The sequence below is a fragment of the Phocoena sinus genome, chromosome 8 (genome assembly GCF_008692025.1).
Source record: "Phocoena sinus isolate mPhoSin1 chromosome 8, mPhoSin1.pri, whole genome shotgun sequence".
Classification (NCBI taxonomy): domain Eukaryota; kingdom Metazoa; phylum Chordata; class Mammalia; order Artiodactyla; family Phocoenidae; genus Phocoena; species Phocoena sinus.
In genome coordinates this window covers 55,234,572-55,259,288 of record NC_045770.1, presented here as the reverse complement: position 1 = coordinate 55,259,288, position 24,717 = coordinate 55,234,572, and the positions used below count along the sequence as shown (strand labels likewise).

Below are 24,717 nucleotides of genomic sequence, written 5' to 3'. Positions count from 1 at the left end.
TTAACTTGCCTGTTAAAAATCAGTAATGAAAGTTGACTTGGGGACATGAAAGTAAGAAACCACAGATTTCCCATTGATATCTAGGAAGGTTATTTTCCCAGCTTTATTGTCCCAACAAAACAGACTCAATTTTGTAAACTCATTAATCTAATTAATTTGTAATAAATATTGTTTTAAGTGTGGTGGGCCCTATCTGATCCTAGACAAAAAGTATGATGAACTCAAACAAGACTGTGTTGGAAGAACTTAGGTTTTTTTTGAAGACTCAAAACTACAAACTGAAAGTTTGTTAGTCATTTCTTCAAAACTCTACTTTCCTTCTGTAGAATATAGATTCTTAGTCCAATAGCTTCCACAAGGAGCAAGATGACCTGAGATGGTTTTTTCTAGTGATCATTGTTACACTATCATCTAAGGGAAAATTCTGCTTAAAATGACATAAGAGAAATTGTAGTTTGCTATGGACCATAAAGTCTAATTCAAATACTTTGCAAACGTATATTCTCCCTCTCTGTCTCTCTCTGTCTCTCTCTCTCTCTCTCTCTCTCTCTCTCTCACACACACACACACACACACACACACACACACAAAGCTGTATGCTATTTAAACATCTAGGATGGCACATGGTCACCTAGGCCTTTGCATATAGGAGAGGTTTCTCAGCAAAATATAAGAAGCTAGTAGTAGTATAAAAACACAGCAAATTCCTAACTTTGCCTGCATCCTAAAGTCTAGTCAATATCTATCTCAACTTTTTGTTTTCTAATTACTGTAAAAGCAATTTTATTGCTCACTGCTTGGAATGAAGGATGAGTCAGGGGTTGTTTTAAGTACCAGTTACCTAAATCTGAACAATGATAAAATTGACACAAAGAAAGAGATAAATTTGAGACCTATAGATAAATGTCACCTCATCAGCTGAGTGCCAGCCTCTGATTTCTCTTTCTTGGCAGCATGCTGGGGCTTGATGCAGATTCTAGTCAACTGTGCAGCAGTGTATCAACCCCAAAGTTTGGGCCTTATTGCTGCTAAATATATACGGCATGCCTGTTGTAACAAATGTCCTTATTAAAAGGAATGAATCTCCTTTTAAGTGGAAGGTCACTGAAATTAACATTTTGCTTTTAATACACCCATAATAAAGAAATATTGAACTACAAGTCTGAAAGAGATACTAAATACTAACATTAGGGCTTAATCCCTTAGCAGCTTGGCAAGAAAGAAAAAGAGGTCCATGCTTTTGAACAGAATATCCTCAAGCAGCCTCAAGTGGATACAGGTTTTTATCAATGTTGATTGGCCTTTGATTCTGTGGACCAAAACCAGTTACTGGCTAACAGGCTCAAGCACAACTTAGACTCCTAGTTGTTGGTTCTTCTATGAAACCTTCAATTTAGTGCCAATAAAAGAGTACGAGGCATAAAGTCTCCTGACAGACCAGGTAATTCCAAGCATTATAAAATAGGACTGCATTTGCTATGTGACAGGGATCGTGTTGAATGCTTGCACACGTTTTATTTCCTCAGGGTCTTAGAGTTAAATACTATATTGTACTCATTTCACAGGTCTAGAAACTGAGGCTCAGAAAGATTAAGTAGCTTCTCCACAGTCACACATACCTCTGACAGAGCCAAAAATTAACCCAGCCCATTTGACTCCAATTACACTGTGCTACTTTGTTTCCTTAGACCTATGTGCTTCAGTTAAGTGGCTACTAGTCACCTATGGCTATTTAAGTTTTAATTAATACAAGTTAAATAAAATGTAAAAGTCAGTTCCTTAGTCACTAACCAAATTTCAAGTGTTTAATAGCTGCGTGTGGCTGGTGGCTACCATACTAGACAATACAGTTATAGAATTCATTATTGCAGAAAGTTCAATGGACAGTGCTGGTCTAGAGTCTCTGGTAACTGGGAAGCTCTCTCTCTTTTCTGATAATGAGAATTACCTAAATTACCTTGTTACTTGACTTCCAGGAAGTCAAGTATCAAGTATACTTTAGCTCAAGTATAGCAATACTTTAGCCCCTGTGGTCAACATATTTGTGTTCATCTTTTTTTTGGTCCTGATTTTCTGCTTGTATTTTTTTCTTATTGTTTCACTGAAAATGTTCTGTTTGCAGGTTTTCTTAAATTATTTATGGAAAAGGCAGGATATAAATATAAATAAATAAAAAGCAGGACACATGACCTGATTTTTGTATGACCTTTCTGGTATAAGGTGCAGAATAGGACTCATGAGCCAGCTATATGCTGTCTTCAATAAGCTCACTTCAAATATAACAATATAGGCTGGATTAAAGTAAATGCATGGAAAAAGTTTTATCATGAATCAAAGGAAAGCAGAAGAGGCTACATTCATACCAGATAAATTATATTTCAGAGCAAAGATAATTACTAGAAACAGAGAAGGACATTATATAATGATAAAAAGGTCAATCCACAAAGAAGATATAGCAATTCTAAATATGTATTTGCAGCAGACAACAAAATTACAAAATATGTGAATGAAAAATTGATAGAACTAAAAGAGAAATGGACAGATCCACAATAACAGTTGAAGTCTTCAACACCCAACTCACAACAATTGATAGGACAATTAGACTGAGAATCAGCGAATATGTAGAATTCAACAACAACATCAACCAACAGGATCTAATGGATATTTATAGAATACTCCACCCAAGAGCATCAGAATATGCATCCTTTTCAAGTGTGTATAGAACATATAATAACATAGACCATATTCTGTGCTTGAAAACAAACCTCAACAAATTTAAAAGGGTTTAAATCATACACAGTGTTTTGTCTGATCCACTGGAATCAAACTGGAAGTCATAACAGAAGGATAACATAAAAATCTACAAATATTTACAAACTAAACCACATACTTCTAAATAATCTATGGGTCAAAGAACAAATCTCAAGGTAAATTTTTAAAACACACTGAACTGAATGAAAGTGAAAATACAACACAAAAAATTGTGGGACACACCTAAGGCTGCGTTGAGAGGGAAATTTATGGCACTAAATGCATAAATTAGAAAAGAGGAAGTCTCAAATCAATAATCTAAACTCCCATCTCAAGAACCTAGAAAAAGAAGAGCAAAATAAACCATAACATAGAGCAAACAAAGCCAGCAGAAAGAAAGAAATTATAATAAAGAGGTATGAGGCAGGAGGGAAGTAGATGTGGCTATAAAAGTAATATGTGGTAATAGAAATGTCTGCATTTTCATTATATCGATGTCAACATTTTGGTTGTGATATTGTTCTATAGTTTTGCAAGGCATTACCAGTGGAGGACACTGGATAAAGAGTGTGTGGAATACCTCTGTATTATTTCTTACATTTCATGTGACTACAATTATCTCAAAATAAAGAGTTTAATTTCAAATACAAACAACAAAATAAGAGTATTTTATAACACAAATATAAAAAGAATAATTATCCAGAATATACAAAAAATTTCAACAAATAAAATATTTAAAAGATGACAAAGTAGAAAAAAATGAGGAAAAGATTTGAAAAGTCACTTCACAAAAGAGTAAAAGCTATATGAAATACTGCAGTACACACACCAGATTGGTTATGATGAAATAGTCTGACAATATCAAATGTTAGCAAGGACTGACTCAGCAATGTGAAAAAGGTTGAGCAATGTGTATGAACTCCAACACTGGTGGGAGATTAGAGTGGTGCAACTTCTTTGTAAAACTCTTAGGCATTATCTTAAAATAATTGAAGAGATACATGCCCTGTGATCTAATAATTCCACACCTAGGGTATCTTCTAGATAAATGTGTGCTTGTGGGCACCAGGATAAATATACAACACTGTTCACAGCAGCATTACTTGTCATAGCCCCAAATAGCAGCTAACTTACGTGCTCAACAGAAGAACGAATAAATAATACCTGCACATTCATACGACTGAATAACATAGACCAAGCAAAGTCAGATGACCAGACAGCACACACACCAGGCCTTTAGAATAGGATTTATAGGAGGAAACCAACAGCAGGTTTGGAAGTCCCCTGTTGCTCACTGCAATTTGGAGTCAGCACACAGGGATGAAAGGGATCCTGGTCCTGGCATGAATATGGCTGTACAGTGTCTCCTAATCAACTCCCTCCTCTCTCACTGCCAATAAGGAAGGTTGTTTCTTCACAAAGGAAGAGATTTAAAACCATAGAGTGGCTGCCTGACAAGGGTTGTGATCCAATAGATGCATGACATGGCAGAACCATGGCTTCTAGCCCCATTCACCACTTTATCATACATCAGGTAGGAGTGCACAGGCTGTTTCCTGACGAGAGGCAAAAGGACATGTCTTGATATGGCAGACAAGCATTCCAGTAGAATTGATTTCCTTAAGCATTCAAATGTAGCTAGTTCCCATGGAGCTCAAAAGCCATGTCTTTTCTAGGAGGCCAGCCTGCAGAGAATCTTGGGAAAGTTAGCCCTTATTTCTCCACCACCTCCAATCTCGGTGTGGCCTCTATGCATTATACCCCATTCCATCTGTCATATACACCATTTCAATCTATAGGCAACCCTGGAGAATGGTTACTACAGTGACTAGGGCAGTGGTTCTCAAAGTGGGGCTGTTGGAATCACCTTGAGGCCTCATCTGCAGAATGCAGATCCACGGAGGTCTCTGAGAATTTGCAGGAGTTCTCAGATAACGCTAATGTTGCTGGTGCAGGTACCACACTTTGAAAATCTCTGGAAAAAGGAAAGCCATGAATAGTCCTTTCCTAAATCAGGGGCTAAGGGAACTTAGACTCAGACAAGAAATGAGGTACCGGAGTTCTGACTGGGGTACATTGGATAACTATCGTGCCTTTCCCCGTATGCAGAATACAGATTATTCTACTTGCCACTAATCATGATCCATAAAAGCAAGATGTGTTGATTAGGGCACAGACAGCCCTTTGGCTATAAGATTATGAAGATCAGTTCTGTGATCTAAATCCACCTGGTTAAAATAATAACAATAATAAATAAAATCATCCTGGCTAAGGAGTCCAGGCTAATCCACCCAGTGACTAGAATGGTCTCTAGTTAAGAGACTCTAGGACTAGAGTTAAGCTATAGCATAACTGGCAGATTTCCTACTGTCTTCAGCCACAATTACCCCCAACCAGGAGTACGACTACGTCATGTCTCCTAGCCCTCCCCGCCACTGCCAACTGGGAAGTTTTCTCCTTTACATCTCAGCCAGGTGGTGGCTATGGGCCTGAGAATCACAGAAAACATGAAACAGCTGTGTTATCACCTCAGGTTCTAGGTCATGGTTCATGGAGGGAAACAGGTGACAGCCATTTGACCACACAGGAAAATAGCCTAGGAAGGGCATATTATGCCGTCCATTGTTGTGTGTTTTTGTGTGTACGCGTGTACACTGTGTGTAGTTAAAGTTAACATTCATAGTTACAGGGCTTGAATAAAAACTAACCAAGACCTGTAGGATTGCTCCCAAGTCTTTCCCAATCACCAAGAATCTTGTCATCCCAGGAGGTAGGAAAAGAACTAAACATGGAACTTAAGTGTCCATTGTTCACAGTCAATTTCATAGGCAGGGAGTGGGTAGTATAATTCAATGGAGTAACATAGGAAACTGGGAGTAGATAAGTGTTAGGAAACACTGGAGTGCTTCAAGCTCCCTTTGCTGCATCCAGTAACTGATGACTGATTCAGCATTGTGACAGATTAGCAAAGGAGCCACTGTCAATAAGTGATGCACGGAAGAATGGGGTGGGCTGGGTGATAATCCTCCGGAAGGGATCCAAGTATAAGATGTACTTCCTCCAAATGCCTCCCATGGTTTCAGGTATTCCCTTATTTCTGGTGAGAGGCTTCTTCTGAAAACATCTATAACTGGCCCAACATAATCACCTTAACAGGAACCCAGGAGTAGCCCCATCACCACCAATCTCCTTGCTCCATGGTCCCATAGGAGTTGGACTGCATTTAGTTACACCCAGAGGTGAGGACACCTAGCACAATGCTAGGTGGCAAGGTTTACAATAATATCAAATGCAGGATAAAGATATTACTGTGACCTCAGTTGGATGGGCCGCCACTACCCAGCCTCATGGCGTAGCAGTGCCTTCAGGTTGGATCTGCTCACTCTTAGTACAGGGTATTGTGCAGACTTCCCAACTACCAAAGAGAATCAGGTTTAGGAAAAAGTGCAGAGGTGTAGAAAGGAACATCTAGGTTCAGGTCCATGTACTACTCCAGTTATTTCCCCATCCCCTAACTGCTGGGTCCCTAACAGATGGCTGAGAGCATATAGACCCTTGCAGGGTTTGCTGGGCAGAATTCTAAGATGGCCCTTCTACGGTCTGAATGTGTCCCTCTCCCCCAAATTCATGTTGGAATCCTAATGCCCAATGTGATGGTATTAGGAGGTGGGCCCTCTGGAGGTGCTTAGGTCACGAAGGTGGAGCCCTGATGAATGTGATTAGTGCTCTTATAAAAGAGACCCCATAGAGCTCCCTAGTCCCTTCCACTATGTGAGGACACAGAGAGAAATTGGCAGTCTGCAACCTAGAAGAGGGCCTTCACCAGGACCTGACCATACTGACACCATGATCTTAGACTTCCTAGCCTCCAGAACTGAGAAATAAATTTCTGTTGTTTATAAGCTACCCAGTCTGTGGTATTTTGTTATAGCAGCCCAAACAGACTAAGACAGCCCCCCAATATTCCCTGCCTTTGGTATACGTGTACCTTTTCCCAGTTGTTCAATACATACAGTAATATAGGTACTATAGTGAAGGGATTTTGCAGATGTAATTAAGTTCCCAAATCAGTTGACTTTAAGATAGGGTGATTATCTAAATAAGGTTGACCTAATCATGTAAGCCCTTTAAAAGCAGTTTTCTCTGGCTAGTTGCCAAAGTGGATGTCAAAGAGCTATGTTCTAGCTGGTATAGAAGAAAGCAAACATTCATTTTATGAACTGCCTATGGGGGCCATGTGGCAAGAAACTTCAGGCAGCCTCTAAGAGCTGGGTCTCCCGCTGACAGCAAGAAAATGAGCACCTCAGGAACTTCTCTGGTGGCGCAGTGGTTAAGAAGCTGCCTGCCAATGCAGGGGATGTGGGTTCGAGCCCTGGTCCGGGAAGATCCTATATGCCACGGAGCAACTAAGCCCACGTGCCACAACTACTGAGCCTGCAAGCCACAACTACTGAGCCCGTGTGCCACAACTACTGAAGCCCATGTGCCTAGAGCCCCTGCTCCCCAACAAGAGAAGCCACAGCAGTGAGAAGCCCATGCACTGCAACAAAGAGTAGCCCCTGCTCGCTACAACTAGAGAAAGCCTGCATGTAGCAATGAAGACCCAACACAGCCAAAATAAATAAATTTTAAAAAAAGAAAATGAGGACCTCAGTCCTACAACTACAAGAAAATGAATTCTACCAACAACCAGTGAGCCTGGAAGATAACTCCAAGCCCCACATGAACTACAGCCCTGGCTCACACCTGGACTTTCAGCCTGATGAGACCTTGAACAGAAAAACCAGCTGGAACCGAGCAGAACCCTGCGCCCCCCTCCCAAGTACAAATCCCCTCTATGTCTCCTGCCTCTTCTTTATAGAAAAGCTGAAGTCTCCAGGCCTTCCTGAGTCACAAAAGAGTAGGCTCAAGCAGCTAATGATTAGGACAATAGAATCACAGACTCAGTGTCTGATGCACATTGCTGAGTTGTTTTACAGACACTGTAACTGCCACCAGAGGGAAAAAGCTAACTGCACGATGATCAGACATGATCATGACATGAACTGCTCCATCTTGAGCAATATTGAACCTATGGCTAGCACAATTCCAAGAACTGGCCTTAAGAGAATGGGATTAACACTATTGCTCATAATAATCTATATCCTTGTGGGCATCAAAATAATTTAGCTTGTTCTGCCTTTCTATGTAAATGAGCAACTACAATGGTCAGCAAAGAGATGGTACAGACCCACGTCAACATCTTCCACTCTAAGAACATGACGCCCTATTTCAGCGTGAAGAAGTTACAGAAGACCGACCTTCACTCATAATCCCATAGAAATGGAACGATGTTCTGACAAGCGGGGATTTGTAAGGAGCTTTTGGCAGGAAAGAGCTCTTGGCAGGAAAAAGCTCTCTGCAGGAGGCACCCTTTTGTCTTGTCACTAACCTTAAACCAGGCACCCCCATGCTCTACTCATCCCTGGCCCTAGCACACCTTTCAAATCTTTTGATCACACAATACCTTGTCTAATCTCTTGGTTCATTCTGTAGATCAAAGAAGTAGAAATGAAGTAATTAACAGATGACCAGATCTCTTCCCTAGGTTCCCCTTCAGTAATATTGTGAACAAACTCTGTGAACAAGATAGCATCTAAAGAAAAATCACGCGAAGTCAACAAGCCAGCACACAAGCCTGCACAGTGTGGGATGGCGACGACTCTGACCTCCATCTCAACGATTAACTGAGATTATGTCCCTTTTTCCCTTTAAACGCTTTCACGGCTGAGCAGAATCTTTGGAGATGGTTTTGGGGGAACAATGAATCCACCAGCTCCCCGGATTGCTGGCACTCTGATTAAAAGCAACTTTCCTTTCTACCAACATCTGTCTCTTTCTCTCGAGTATTGATTTTCGAGCAACAACCAGATGGACCTGATTCGGTAAAACAGCCACATCATGCTCCAGCTTCTGACCTATAGAAACTGCGAGACAGTTTGTGTTGTTTTAAGCCACGATGTTTGTGGAAATTTGTTATGCAGTAATAGAAAACTAACACATAGGGGACAGATGTGTTCAGTACTCATATAGAATTAGATAAGCAGTGATTGTCTACGAGTAGAGAGTTTCAGAGTTCTGTTTCCACACTCTGCAGGCAAGGAAAGGCATGGAAATATGCGGTTAAGCTGCATGGACCTGAAGAATATTCCATTATCTGAGTGGATGTCTAGATATACCAGTAGTAAATGTTACCAAACAAAAGTTTGAGTGTCAGACACACAGTAAGGCCAAACAAACCGAAACACGAGAGTCTGGAGCAGAGACAGGCTTATTGCAGAGCCAAGCAAGGAGAACGGGTGGCTCGTGCTCAAAAACCCTGAACTCCCCAATGGTTTCTGGAGAAAAGTTTTTACAGGCAAAATTTGGGGTGAGGGCTGAAGGGTTGTGTGACTTCTTCTGATTGGTTGGTGGTGAGGTAACAGGTTGATGTTCCAGGAATCTTGCGCTCAGCCTGTACCATCCTCCACCTGCATGGGGGCCTTAGTTTCTGCAGAAGAACTCAAAGATGTTGTTACGTATATCCCTTGAGGAGGAACCAGGATCCTGCTTTAATGGCTACATTACAGTTTCTTTTTTTTTTTGGCTGTACTGCACAGCATGTGGGATCTTAGTTTCCCAGCCAGGGATCAAACCCACACCCCCTGCATTAGACGTGTGGAGTCTTAACCACTGGACCATCAAGAAAGTCCTGCACTACAGTTTCTTGATTATTCCTCCTTTGTTTCTGCATTTCCTTACTTCACTGATTAGAAACTGTTTAATCTGCTCTTTGGAACTCAGTAAGGTCTAGAAGGCTGAAGCCTTGATCCTGCAAATAAGAAAGGAGGGGACATGGAACTGCTTTTGTGCCCAGGTGGGCCCCACAGGGTCCTGTTTGGTTTCATAAACAGTCATCCCTCTAATGCTTAAACTGAGTGTTGGAAAGTTCACAGGACAGCCAACACTGGGGTTTTAAAACCCAACCAATCAGATAACTCTAAGATTCCAGAGGGGTAATTAACTAACAATTCCTCAGCCCTCATCAGACTAACCAGTTTACTTCTGCAATCTCAAAGTAAGGAGGTACAATCTTTGGGTCTTCATCATTCCTGTCTTCTGATGGGCCATACCATCATCTAACATTCCTTCTACCTTATACATAAGCAATCCAATTGTACTTGTCCTTTCAGTAACTGCATGGAGGTTCTCCTGTGCCTGTGTATTTTTTTTCATAATATTGGGGGTCACCAATCATCACTTTTGACCCCTTAATCTAAAAGCCATAACCACATAGCTTTATAAGAGTTGTTGGCTCACTCAGTCCTCGCTGGAGTTACCTCCTTCACTTGGAGGTGGGGATGGGGAGTGTGATGGTTAGTTCTGTCAACTTGTCTGGGAAGCCCATTATCTGGTTAAATGTTATTTCTGGGTGTGTCTTTGAGGGTGTATCCAGAAGAGTTTAGCATTTGAATTGATGGACTGAATAAAGCAGATGGCCCCCCCAGTGTGGGCATCATCCAATTAGTTGATGGCCTGAATGGAACAAAACGGGAGAGGAAGGCTGCTCTCTGACTATACAGCTGGGACATTGATCTCTGTCTGACTATACAACTGGGATATTGATCTTCTCCTACCCTCAGTGCTCTTGGTTTTCAGGCATCAGACTTGGACTAGAATCTACACCATGGTTCTCTGGCTGTCTGGCCTTCAAACTACACCACTGGCTTTCATGGGTCTCCCACTTGCAGATGCAGATCATGGGACTTCTCACCCTCCACAACTACCTAAGCCAATACCTTATAATATATGAACATTTTTGGCCCATTTCTCTTAATTAAATTATACTTTAAAGTGTTAAGAATAAAGAATACACATTGAAGTATATAGTGGTAAAGGGGCAGCTTATCTGCAACTTAATCTCAAATGATTCTGGAAGAAAAAAAAATTTTTTTTCCCCTTAACTTTCAAAATATCAAAATAAAAAATTAGAAAAGAAAGGAAGGGGAGAAGGAAGGAAAGAAACAAAGAAAGGCATACTCCAAGTAGAATATTTTCATCTCCTTTTATTGAAGGAAATAAAACTTGTGCTGCAGAGGCAGTAGTACCTCAGAGCATGACAAGGTGGCCATTGGGGCTGACATGACAAGCCATAATGCTGGCCAGGGGTCCTACCATAATGGGAGGACCAAAACCACAAAGATAGCAGGAGGTAGCAAACATCCCCAACACCCAGTGCAGGCATTTCCATTTGCAGAGAGCTTGGCCATGCATTGTAAAAACAGGGTCCCCTCACAGCTGGCAGACTATCATCTCAGGCCAACAAATCCATCCAAAACTAACACGTAGCCTCAGATTTGGAGATCGTTCCCTTTGACCCAAAGATTCAGGCCATCAGAAGATCTGAGTTAATCTTTTAGCTCCTTATTGCTGATGGAAGAAGAGGCTGAGTTCTTGAAACATCACATAGGTATAGCTGGACAGGTGCTGATGCCCAGCCTTGTTCTAAAAGCAGCTAAATTTTTTTTCCTGACTTTTCACACTGCTCTCACCCAGCATGTGCTCTAGGAAACCTCTCAACGTTCTAAACAAGGACAGAATGAGGGCAGCAGCCTAGGGGGATTTAGGGAGTCAAAAGCTGCTACATAGCCAAGACCATTTCACAAGAAATAGCGTGGGGAACACTATTGGGTCAAGATCCTCCCAAACAGCTGCTAGAAGCATACACAAAGAAAAATGTGGTAGCTCTCCCTCCCATATCAGGATCAGCTGTGCCAAAGTCATGGTCCAGAAGAAAAGAGCCATTTCATATCCCTGGAAGAATATCAACCTCCATGGCATTTCTCAAGTTATTCCAATTTTCAAGTACAATAGTGTGTTTGGGCAGTTTTGAAATAGAAAAGCAAGCACTAAAGAAAAATCTCAACCGACTGCAAATTGATAATGTTATAAAGCCAAAAATTTATACAGTCAAGAACTGATGGGTGGAGGAAGGATTTTGCTATGTAGAAACAGGAGTCCAAGGGTTTATTCATATAAGCCCTTGATCATAAACCACCCTCACATCCACAGATTGGGAGCAAATTCCTTATTTTAAAATGGCCATCATCCGATTAGTCAACTGCAGTTCTCTTCGATGCTGGACACACGGTTTTCAAGGATCAAAGTCTTGAGAGCACTAGATCAGGAAAGGGGAGGAGCAAGACAAGGAAGAGCATCAGGGGCTGGAATTTCCGAAATGAGCATTTATTTCACAGAAGGCGTGGCACAATGAGGCTGGGGTGATGTGGTTTTAGTGATTGTTCTTGGTTGCCTCCTTTGCTGCAGCAATCAGTGGAGTGAGGCTGGAGAGGGGCTTGGCAATCTTCAGGAACTGATGCTAAAGAGGAGAAAAAGAACAAAAGACACATGACAATTTACCATTCTTCCTCAGCAACCATTACAAGATGATATGGGCATCCATGTTTGCACAAGGTGCTGCCTGGAGAGCTTCAGATCATCATCCCCAAATTGAAGCATATCTTTAAAAGATAACATATCATTTTGGAGAACTGTTTGGCAGTATCTACCTACAGCTAAATACACATCTATCCTATATCCCAGCAATTCCACTTCTAGATTCCACTTCCAAGGGAAATGAGCTTGTGAATCCACCAGAAGACACAAACAAAAATGCTCATAGCAGCTTTACTTATTACAGTCATAACTGAAAAGAACCCAAATGTCCAAGATAATGGAAGAATGAATAATATTATATTTATATAATACCACACAAAAATTACAGAGCAACAAGAAAGAATAAATAATTGATACACTAACAACAGGATGAATCCCACAGACATTATGTTGCATGAAAGAAGCCAGACACAAGACAGTTCATATTGTGTGATTCTATTTTATATTAGGTTAGACCAAACTATGGTGATAATCAGCTCAGAGGGAAGGTTATTAATTGATCATGACCCAATGGTACATTGCGATACTGCATTTCAGGAGCATTGATCTAGCAATTTGTTGTTCTATCCTTGAATCTAGTAAGGCTAATTAACCCAGGAAGGACTTCAATGGCTTGGTTCCTTTCCAAACCACTTTCACTGGGCTGTATTTTGGGCCACACTCACAACTATTAAAGAAGACCGTTTTGGAGAAAACACCACATGAAACCTATTTTTATGTTTTCAGTAAAAAAACATTATGGAAAGCGAATCTTTATGTAACTCAGAGCCTCTTAACTATAAATGACTTTTCTTACATTTACTAGTGAAAAAGCTTTATGTCTTGAGGATGTAGGATGTTTCTTCCATTTGATAAGAAACATAGGAACTAACATATCTCCTTTTCTGTCCTCGCTACCAGGAAACTAAGAACCAAATCTGATGTTTAAACAAAACTATTTAACTCAAATGATTAGCATATTTGATTCTTCTGCCATCCTCATAAGTCTCTTTATTAATCATATTGTATATGTATATACACACACATATAGACATATTTACACATATTCTTTGCTGGAAGTGCTTCAACTTCTTTTTGGACAGAGATAGGATATAAAGAGGTACTGAGAGCAAGAAGTTACTATTACTACAAAAGGAATAAAAGATCTTGGCTAAATCATGAAGATACGAATTCAAACATAAAACCCTATGTATTTCTGTCCATATATGTGTTTTCACAGGAGACAAAGATGTGAAGCTTGCATGATTTAAGACTCTGAAAGTCACGGTTTTGAATATTTACAATGTACAGTAACAAATGAAAGAGTCAGTGTTCTCAGATCACATGTTTATACAACTCCCCTCCGAGCTGAGAAAGCAGCATGATCCAGCACCCAACTGGGAGGCCTCAATTTCCTTCTCTGTGTAATGAACAAAGCAGACGAGATAAGCCCTAAGGTCTTTCAAGTTTTAACACTCTGAGCCAAGCAGTGGCCAAGAGCATACACACTTGAGAGCCAAACAGACATATGTTGACATCCTGGATCCACTGCTTATCAGCTACATAATCATGGAAAAGTTACTGAACACTTGAAACCTCAGTTGCCTCACCTGTAGAAATGGGAAAACAAGAATCTATTAACTCACAAGGTTATTAAAAAGAATAGATGAAAAAATATATAAAGTGCTTAGTGCCTAGAATGTGGTAAAAATTCAACATAATCTATTTATTAGTAGTTATATTAATCAGGAAGGAAACTCTAGAAGGCATTCATCTTTCAATAACTATATTTTAAGACCTAATTAACAATATCATCTTGAGGCTTAGAATAGCATTTGCACATTTCCCAAAGCTTAGGGTTTCCAGAACAAACCTCATATAGAAGGCAAAGGATCCTATATTATACTGCCTGTTATAAGGGGATTTTATTCCCAAAGGATGCTAGAAACTAATGGGTTACACTTGGCAGAACTCAGATCTCATATCTAATAGACCAGTGCTCTGTAGTCAGTTACTCTGATAACAAAGAGGTGCTAAATATATTCCAGAGGGTAACATTTCAATGAAGGTTTAAGCAATCCCATTTAATTCAACAAGTATTTTCTGAATACCTATATTTTACTGAAGTGTAGCTGATGTACAATGTTATATAAATTACAGGTGTACAATATAGTGATTCACAATTTTTTTTTTTGCGGTACACGGGCCTCTCACTGTTGTGGCCTCTCCCGTTGCGGAGCACAGGCTCCGGACACGCAGGCTCAGCGGCCATGGCTCACGGGCCCAGCCGCTCCGCGGCATGTGGGATCTTCCCAGACCGGGGCACGAACCCGTGTCTCCTGCATCGGCAGGCGGACTCCCAACCACTGCGCCACCAGGGAGGCCCCACAATTTTTTTTTAACATCTTTATTGGAGTATAATTGCTTTACAATGGTGTGTTAATTTCTGCTGTATAACAAAATGAATCAGCTATACATATACATATATCCCCATATCCCCTCCCTCTTGCGTCTCCCTCCCACCCTCCCTATGCCACCCCTCTAGGTGGACACAAAGCACCGAGCTGATCTCCCTGTGCGACGCAGCTGCTTCCCACTAGCTATCTATTTTATATTTGGTAGTGTATATATGTCCATGCTACTCTCTCACTTCGTCCCAGCTTACCCTTCCCCCTCCCCGTGTCCTCAAGTCCATTCTCTGTCTGCATCTTTATTCCTGTCCTGCCCCTAGGTTCTTCAGAACCATGTTTTTCTTAGATTCCGTATATATGTGTTAGCATATGGTATTTTTCTCTGACTTACTTCACTTAGCATAGTATCCTCCAAATCCATCCATGTTGTTATAAATGGCAAGATTTCGTTCTTTTTATGGTTGAGTAGTATTCCACTGTATGGAATATTCTTTATCCATGCATCTGTTGATGGACACTTAGGTTGCTTCCATATCTTGGCAATTGTAAATAATGCTGCTGTGAATATTGGGCTGCATGTATCTTGTCAAATTAGTGCTTTTGTTTCTTTCATATATATACCCAGGAGTGGAACCACTGGGTCATATGGTAGTTCTATTTTGAGTTTTTTAAGAAAATTCCATACTGTTTTCCATATTGGCTGCACCAATTTACATTCCCACCAAGAATGTAGGAGGGCTCCCTTTTCTCCATACCCTCTCCAGCATTTATTATTTGTGTTCTTTTTGATGATGGCCATTCTGACAGATATGAGGTGATAACTCATTGTGGTTTTGATTTGCATTTCCCTGATGCTTAGCTATGTTGAGCATCTTTTCATGTGCCTGTTGACCATTTGCATTTCCTCTTTGGAGAAATGTCTATTCAGGTCTTCTGCCCATTTTTTAACTGGGTTGTTTGGGGTTTTTTTGCTGAGTTGTATGAGCTGTTTATATAGTTTGGATATTAACCCTTTATCAGTCATATCACTCGCAAATGTTTTCTCCCACTGAATACCTATTTTGAGTCAGGTCTCAGGTATAAGAGGAGACAAGAGATTAATAAGATAGAAGTTATAATCTAGTAAGAAAGACAGAATTGTTCATAACTAACTTTAATGCAGTACAGTATGGTAGGTCCTGCCCTGCCCTGACCAGTTGCTCTTCGTCCTCATAATACAAAAGTAACTGACTATGAAAGCCTACAAATTAATCACTGTCATTAAGTTGCATGTGATACTTATTAAAGCACCAGTTGGCACTGTAGTAAAATAACACTAGGCATGAGAAATTGTACCCGAGACATAAATGTTAAATAATGTGGTCAGCTAAAAGCAGTTTTTACAACCATATGAAATAATTATGCTGTAATTTCAGGATTAAGCTGGTGGAATATAAAAGGCTTGGTAAACCCCCAGCTCCAGGTTCCCCACAGCCTGGGAGGATCTTACTCCAAACAAGCAGACTATATGGGACTTCCCTGGCAGTCCAGTGGTTAAGACTCTGCACTTCCACTGCAGGGGGCGTGGGTTCGATCCCTGGTCAGGGAACTAAGATCCTGCGTGCTGCGTGGTGCAGCCAAAAATTTTATAAACAAACAAGCAGACTATCATCCCCACCATCTGAGAGGGTTTCCAATGAAGAAACTGGGAAGACTTGAAAAGCTGCACTAACTATCCTCTAAACTAATGCCCTCTGATATACTGAAAATCTATCTTTTGAGCTTATCCCAGTAAAATATAACTTGTATAAGATTTGAACATCAAAGAGTTTCTTCTCATTAAGACTCACTCAAACTCTGCCAGACTAATTCAGGCCGAACAAAACAGGCACCGGAGGAAGATACAAGCAAAGCTCAACAGGAGCTCAGAAAGTAACTCTATAAGATACAGCCTAGGAGAATGTACAGAGTTTTAATAGGCTGAAGAAGAGCCTAAGGGAATAACATGAGCAAAGGCCCAAGGATTAAAGATGAGGGAACTAGGAATACAAATTGAGCATGGGATGTGCTAGGACAGAAGCTTAGTTCTATAACAGCCAGTACCTCACAGACAAAAATGAAGCAAAAAAAGCCTTGGTTTAGTGATTTCTCGAATTAGGTGCTTCCCTGCATAGGGACAGTTACCTGCAACAGCTCTTTAGCTGAACCTCTCTTCTCCACATCCATTTCAAGACAGCGGTTCAGAAAGTCTCGGAAGATAGCCGACAGCTTCTCTGGGTTCTGAAGCTCCGGGGTCCCATTGGTGGCGATGAGGTACAAGGCCTGGCAACACAAACAGAGAATTGCCTTGGGCTCCAACTGAGGTTCTCTCTTGGTCCCCAGACAGGCCCTCTAGAAATATGGTCAGCTGCTTTCTGCCTTCAGAACACAAAGAGGCAGCTTTGGTATACTGGAAAGAATATGAGTTAAGGGTCAGGTTTAACATTTAAAGGCCATGTAACCAGGTGCAAGCCAGTGAACTTCCAACTTCTTCATCTGTAAAACAGGGATGATAATAGTGCCTATCTCACATGTCTGAAAAATAAAACAAGATAGTATATTAAAAGCACTCTGTAAGCTTATGAAGTGTGTTACTGACCCAAGGGTTTATTATTATCCTTGATTATAGATCTAAATGGTTTATTATTCATTTAGCCTGATGATTTAAACACCTGCCCATTTGCTGAAGGAAATTATTCCTGGTGCCATCACTTCAGTCATCTAAAAACTCATCTCTTCCAGCAGGACAGAAATATGTATAAAGGAAGAGTTCTGTAAAGGAGCAACCTGTTTCACTGTTGCCATCCTGGTCCCCTAACATGAAGTATCTCCTGGGAAAGGTAAAGAAAAACAGAGTCAAACTAAACCTTTTAAAGCACTCAGCACTTTAATTCATAAAGTGTTTACACAAATACTGTTTCATTTAATGACCACAATAACTCTGGGTAATAGGCAGGGCAAGAATTATCATCCCCATTTCACAGATAAAGCCCAGAAACATAAAGAGATATGCCTGGAATCATGCTGTTTACACAAGTTCATGTCCTCTGACTCTACTCCCAGTCTTATTTCTGTCACGCCCTACTGATATCATTTTCAAGGCCACTCTAAGGTGGAAGAAGATGAGTGGCATATGGATCCACAGGGCAAAACTGGGGGCCGAGGGTAGAAACTATGAAGGTAGTTTTACTTTGGTACACTAAAGCACTTTTCAATAATCAGAGCTATCCAACTAAGATTAGATGACCACCTATCAGTGACAATGCACAGGGAATTCCTGCACTGAATGGGAGGTTGGAATAAACAACAAAATGAAAATAAAAATAACTCTCACCTTTGCCCATGATCAAAATTACCAACCTACTTGCATCGGTATTCACATACCCTGCTTTCCCTCTCCTATTACAACGGATAAATTGGGCATATTCTAATATAATGCTCTTTACTTCAGTACTTGATCCAACCCCCTTCATCTACTTAAGGACATCACTCCTACAGATGTCACTTCTCTCTTGAACATGACCATTTTCCTCTCCACTAGATCAGTCCCATCTGCACAAAAACATGCTATAATAATATCTTTAATAAAAAAAAAAGGGACCTCCCTGGTGGCACGGTGGTTAAGAATCCACCTGCCAATGCAGGGTAGACGGGTTTGAGCCCTGGTCCGGAAAGATCCCTCATGCTGCGGAGCAACTAACCCCATGCGCCACAACTACTGAGCCTGCACTCTAGAGCCCGTGAGCCACAACTACGGAGCCCGCATGCCACAACTACTAAAGCCTGCGCACCTAGAGCCTGTGCTTCGCGACAAGTGAAGCCACCACAATGAGAAGCCCACGCACCACAACAAAGAGTAGCTCCTGCTCATTGCAACTAGAGAAAGCCCCCGTGCAGCAACAAAGACACAACACAGTTATAAACAAACAAACCCTCGACTCCACTTAAAGATATTGCTCCACTGTTACCTTAACAAAACTCCTTACCTTAAAGCAAAACTCCTTTAAAAGAAAACAACAATGAAAAGTAAAAACTAACTGCTTACACATGCCATCTCAACTTTGCCCACTCTGGTGAATTTACTCTAATTAGGCTTCCATTCCTATCACTCCAGTGAAACTGACTGTCAAAGTCATCAATAACCTTCACACTGGCAAATCTAATGATCATTTCTTAGCGTTATCTTAAATGCAACCTATCAGTCAGGTTTGACACAGTGATCCATCCTCCTTCTCGAAACACTTTGTCCTCTTGGCCTCCAGGACACTTCTCTCAGTTCTCCTACCTGGAAGGCTACTCATTGGCCACTTTGCTAGCTCCTCTAACCTGTAAACATGACAGTATCCCAGGTCTCAGTACTCTCCCCTCACTCCCTAGGTGAGTGATCTCATTATCAACTAGCTCAGATTTTTAAATAAACCAACTATATAATACCTACTAATAAATTTATATTTAGAGTACTGACCTCTCACCCTTGAACTCTGAACTCTTATGCCCAATTCTACTCAGTATTTCCACTTGGATGTTTAATAAACATTTCAAATTAACATAGAACCTTGTCCACTCTGTTCACTCACTTCAGGGACACTGGCCTCCTCCTTGGTTTTCCCTAGGATGTATCAAGCACGTTCTCAAAACAAGTTCTTTATATACTTGACACCTGGAAAACTCTTACGTCAGATTAATCTCATGGCTCGCTACTTTATTTTCTTCAGATTTCTCCTCAAATAACTTATAAGAGAAGACTTCATTCTCTACCTAGAATAAAATAGCACACTTCTCCCTCCTTCCCCCCTTATTCTCTTAAGCCACTTACTCTGCTTTTTTTCACAGCTCTTATCTTCTCTTACTATATATTAATTTATTATCAGTAGAACAGTTTCTTGCCCATGATAAAAACTCAAATAATCATTGAATAAATGAATGAATGACTGCTAATATACCTTTTCTTTAAGCATTTATACTTTAAATTCAACAGTGCCTAGTTTTTATCCAGAAAAGAGAAATCCAACAGCCCAAACATCTTGATATGGGCCTAGTAATACTCACTCTCAGAGGATTTTCATTAAGGTATGGGGGCTCCCCTTCAATCATTTCGATGGCCATGATGCCCAGGGACCAAATGTCAACCTTAGGCCCATAGGCCTTCCGTGTCACAACCTCTGGTGCCATCCAGTACGGTGTTCCCACCATAGTGCTCCGTTTGCTCTGCTCTGGGGTGATCTGGGCACAGAATCCAAAGTCAGCTAGAAAAAGAAAGGACAAGACAGAAAGGATTTATATGTAGGGTATGCCTTCTGTAAATATTGACTATGTGCCTACCCCTAGGTATCAAGCTCTGCCTGCATCCTAGCCACTGCATCCCTTGTCTCTCCAAAGCCAGAATCACTTAACTGCCACCTTCAGCTCTTAGCCTGTCTCCTGTTCAACCCTGAAGGAGGAACATAACAAATATCATCTCTGGCTTCCTTACCCCTCCTCAAACCAGAAGCGCTAGGCATTAAAGTCCAAGCCACCCCCATTGACCTTGATTACTTGCCCCAGTACTACTTTCTTCTTGAAAATCATTCCCATACACCAGTATCTGGTAACTAGGTCCTTGCTTTATTGCCTGGGCATGAGTCCTGGACTTAAACCCTAATCACCTACAACTAGGCATGGCCCTGCTTTAATAAGTTCCTCACCCTGTGCCCCGGGACAGAGACTGCTAACAGTCCTCCCATAAGCAGCCCATCCACCTGTGACACAACCTGTTTGTCTGGACTATTGGTCCTTACACATTCGAACAAAATGTTCTGCCTGCAGTTCATTCCCATTATATTGCAATTATATGTTTATTTAATTATGAGGCCTTCAATGAGAAGGACTGCCTTCTTACTCATTTTTTTCATTCCCAGAGGGCCCAGCATACAACAGACAATTTAATAAAAGTTTGCTGAATGAATGACTGAATGAAAGAAGTTACACTAAACTCTTTCTTCTAATTATGTATTTTGTGTTTCCCATACTAGATTGAGAACTACTTAAATACAGCCAAAAGTATCCTCAGCGCCCATCACGGGTCCTAGCACATAGTGGGCATTCAGTAAAGTTTTTTGGCTGAATGTATAAATGAGTGGGAAAAAAAAAGAAATGTCATCCTATATAATGCTGAGTAATATAAAGTGCCCACATATCCAAGGAAATACAGATTCTCTGGTGAGTCTTGTAGCTACTCTTCTATGATTATCATCCCAGAGGAGACAGGGTCCCACAGGGAAGAGAAGTATTACCACTCCTACTCACTTAGCTTGACAGAGCCATCCATTCCCAACAGGATGTTGTCACTCTTGATGTCTCTATGAATAACTTGGCTCGAATGCAGAAACTCCAAAGCCTGCAGGCACTATTGAAGTGGTGTGGGCAGAGGGAGAAAGAAAGGACATATAATATGAAGACTTACAGAAAATCGCTAATCCAGCCTGCTCATTTGATGATAACAAAAGAGAGGCCCCAGTGAGTAAAAGGACTTACTCCAAATAAGTGGAAGAGGCAGGTCTGGAACCTAGTCTCCTGTCTCCTAGCTAAGCATTCTTTTAACATTCCGTGCTGCCTTATATCTTTCTTATAATATACTTGACCATACTGTATTATAACATAGCTTATAATAGTTTTCTTTAACTACGGGAGTTCCTCCAAAGTATTTTAGAGTTGTTTACAGAACATCAGCACCTTGACAAAGAACCCGAGGCAACAAAAAATAAATAAATACTGAGAAAGAATGGAAGGGATTTTGTAATGAAAAAACTGGAGGAAAGTGAGAGTCACATTTGGGAAACTAGACAAACGGAAATGATATTAGAAGCAGTGAACTTAGGAGGATAATCTTATTTTGGTGAGGAGATAAATTTGTACTGTTTGGGGTATGCTGGTTTTTATATTCCTATAAAGAGTTGCAGACTAACGTCCGTAGGCCACTGCAAATGTGAATCTTGAGTTCTGTAGAGAGACTGGACTTGAAATAAATGTTTACAAGTCATTCGTGAAGAGGTGATTTTTTTTTTTCTTTTTAAGTTATGGTAATGGTTGGAACTGGCAAATGCTATAGGAGATAGAGGAGAAAGAAAAGAACCTTGGAAAATACCCAGACTTAGCAAGCAGAATAAGTAACATAGAGACTGAATGGAACAATGAAAATGCATGGTTCTGACCAACAATATTATTCTAGACAAATCTCTTACTCCCTCTGGGCTACTGGCTATCTCCCAACTGTAAAATATGGGGATCAGAAAAGATACTCTCAGAGTTACTACTAAATCTACTAGTTTAAGTTCATAACTGAAAGCTAAAATTTTAGGGGCTTCCACTGATTAAAAAACACTAAAAATGCAAACCAATTAGAAGATACTATTTAAATATTCTCAACTTAATACTTCCCTTTCTAAGAACATATCAATGGCTAAATTAAAAGCAAAACAATATCCAGAAGCGGCTTTTCCCTGGAAAAGTATGACTTGCTTTCCTAAGGAGGCTAGAGACTTTGGCCTCTGGATGTAAAAAATTATGAACAGGGACTTCCCTGGTGGCGCAGTGGTTAAGAATCCGCCTGCCGGGGCTTCCCTGATGGTGCAGTGGTTGAGTCCACCTGCCAATGCAGGGGACACGGGTTCGTGCCCCGGTCCGGGAAGATCCCACATGCTGCGGAGTGGCTGGGCCCGTGAGCCATGGCCGCTGAGCCTGAGCATCCGGAGCCTGTGCTCCGCAACGGGAGAGGCCACAACAGTGAGAGGCCCGCGTACCACAAAAAAAAAAGAATCCGCCTGCCAATGCAGGGGACATGGGTTCAGTCCCTCCTCCAGGAAGATCCCAGATGCCACGGAGCAACCAAGCCTGTGCGCCACAACTACTGAGCCTGTGCTCTAGAGCCCGGGAGCCACAACTACTGAAGCCCACTCACCTAGAGCCCGTGCTCCACAACAAGAGAAGCCACTGCAATGAGAAGCCCGTGCACCACAACAAAGAGTAGCCCCCGCTTGCCGCAACTAGAGAAAGCCCACACGCAGCAACGAAGACCCAAAGCAGCCAAAACTTAATTAATTAATTTAAAAAATATATAAACAAAAAGGATGATTTCAAGAAATTGGAACCCTCATGCATTGCTGGTGGGAATATAAAATGGTACAGCCACTGTGGAAAACATTTTGGCCAGTCCTTAAAATCTTAAACATAGAGTTGCTGTATGACCAGAATTTCCACTCCTAGGCATATACCCAAGAGAAATGAAAACATACATCCAACCAACAACTTGTACGTGAATGTTCACAGCATCATCCATAACAGCCAAAAAGTGGAAATTACCCAAATGTCCATCAACTGATGGAAAGATAAGTAAATAGAATCTTATTTGCTAGTAAAAGGACATATGCTATAACACGGATGAACCTTCAAAACATTAAGCTAAGCAAAAGAAGCCAGTCAGATGCACATATTATATGATTCCATTTACATGAAATGCCTGGGACCAGCAAATATACAGAGACAGAAAATAGATTAGTGGTTGCATAGGGCTGGGAGGGCTGGGAAAGAGGGTGGGGCGGGGTGACTGCTAATAGATACGGAGTTTCTTTTTAGGGTGTCGAAAATGTTCTAAAATTGATTATGGTGATGGCTATATAACTCAATATACTAAAACCCATTAAGTTATACACTTTAAATGGGTGAATAATATGGTATGTGAATTATATCTCAATAAAGATATTTTTAGAAAGGGGAACTATCTCTATGAGAACTTAAGGATATAGTAATGCCACCTATTTAGGTAACATTTAAATGTTTCTCCAAATGCTTTTTGATCCATATGGTACCCCTAAGGCATATACAGTGTGAATGTTGCAATTTCTAAGATAAATCACTTGAGGCTTATTGATTTCCCCAAGCATACATTTGCATGTATCTCAACCAGTGAAAGTCAGTCCCTGGGGTGACTGAAAAACGTCTTAGATATTACAATGGTTGTGGCTTTCCAAAGGTCCCCAGTATATAAACAGATATACAGTTTACCTATGGTATCAAATTTCATGAAGGGAATGTGATTAGGCAAAAATGTCTTAAAAGGCTCCTGGGTGGGGGAGGGAAGATAATGAAACAAAAGTTGAGAAACACTGCCTTAGTGGTACAGCAAAGAAAAGAAATCAGATCTCCTAAGAATCCCAGGCCTGTGTTAATTCCATTAACCTATGTGTGTATGTGTTCTAGATCCCAGGGTTTTTAATGAAAATGTGATATTTTCTAGGACAGTATTGATTTCACATGACTTTATCTTTCCTAATATTAATATAAAAGTACATCGCTATGCCTCCAAATCTTGCATCATCAAAACCCAAGCATACTGATCCCCAGAAAACTCTGAACCTAATCTTCTAATCACTTAAATCTTCTACTCTCCCTCATTCCCAAACTTTTCTATTATTAGGCTATCAGAAAGTTCCAGTCTCTTATCAGCAAAGCACCCAATATGCTCAACTTCTAATACTCCCCTCATCTTCTTGCTCTAACAAAAATGTGGCTATCCCCTGAGGACACTGCTTTTCACGGAGGCCTTGCAGAGGTATTTATTTTCCCTTCTTATACAAGCATTTTACAGACTTGAGATATATAATAGCAATGAGGAGAGAGGAGAATACCTATTTAAGCTTTGTTTCCTACTTCTTTTGCCTGGAAGTATTTTACCCTAGATTTTTGCTTGGCTTACTCTTTCACACCATTCAGATCTTTACTCAAATCTATGGCAAAACCTTCCCTGACTACCTCCTCTGTCGCTATCTTTTTACTCTACTTTATTTCCTTCATAGCACATGAATAAAGCAGGAAAGCAGAATAAAAATATGATTAAAATATATACCCATATAAAAGAGGTAAAGGAGGGCTTCCCTGGTGGCGCAGTGGTTGAGAGTCCGCCTGCCGATGCAGGGGACACGGGTTCGTGCCCCGGTCCGGGAAGATCCCACATGCCACGGAGTGGCTGGGCTCGTGAGCCATGGCCCCTGAGCCTGAGCGTCCGGAGCCTGTGCTCCACAACGGGAGAGGCCACAACAGTGAGAGGCCC

General features: G+C 40.9%; 1 protein-coding gene across 4 annotated transcripts in view; it reads right to left on the bottom strand.

The window, feature by feature from the left end:
- Window positions 1–10,809: 10,809 nt before the first annotated feature.
- PAK1 (p21 (RAC1) activated kinase 1) overlaps window positions 10,810–24,717 on the bottom strand; it is a 151,053-nt gene continuing 137,145 nt past the window's right edge. For 3 of the 4 annotated variants that reach the window (XM_032641290.1, XM_032641292.1, XM_032641291.1), the window contains exons 12-15: window positions 20,919–21,018; window positions 19,683–19,879; window positions 16,779–16,916; window positions 10,810–12,148 (exon numbers count right to left, since the gene is read on the bottom strand). In XM_032641290.1, coding sequence (XP_032497181.1) covers window positions 12,062–12,148; window positions 16,779–16,916; window positions 19,683–19,879; window positions 20,919–21,018 — 522 coding nt within the window. In that variant the 3' untranslated portion in view covers window positions 10,810–12,061. Of the gene's footprint in view, window positions 13,815–16,778; window positions 16,917–19,682; window positions 19,880–20,918; window positions 21,019–24,717 lie in introns of all 4 variants that reach the window. The other variant, XM_032641293.1, reaches the window with a different exon arrangement.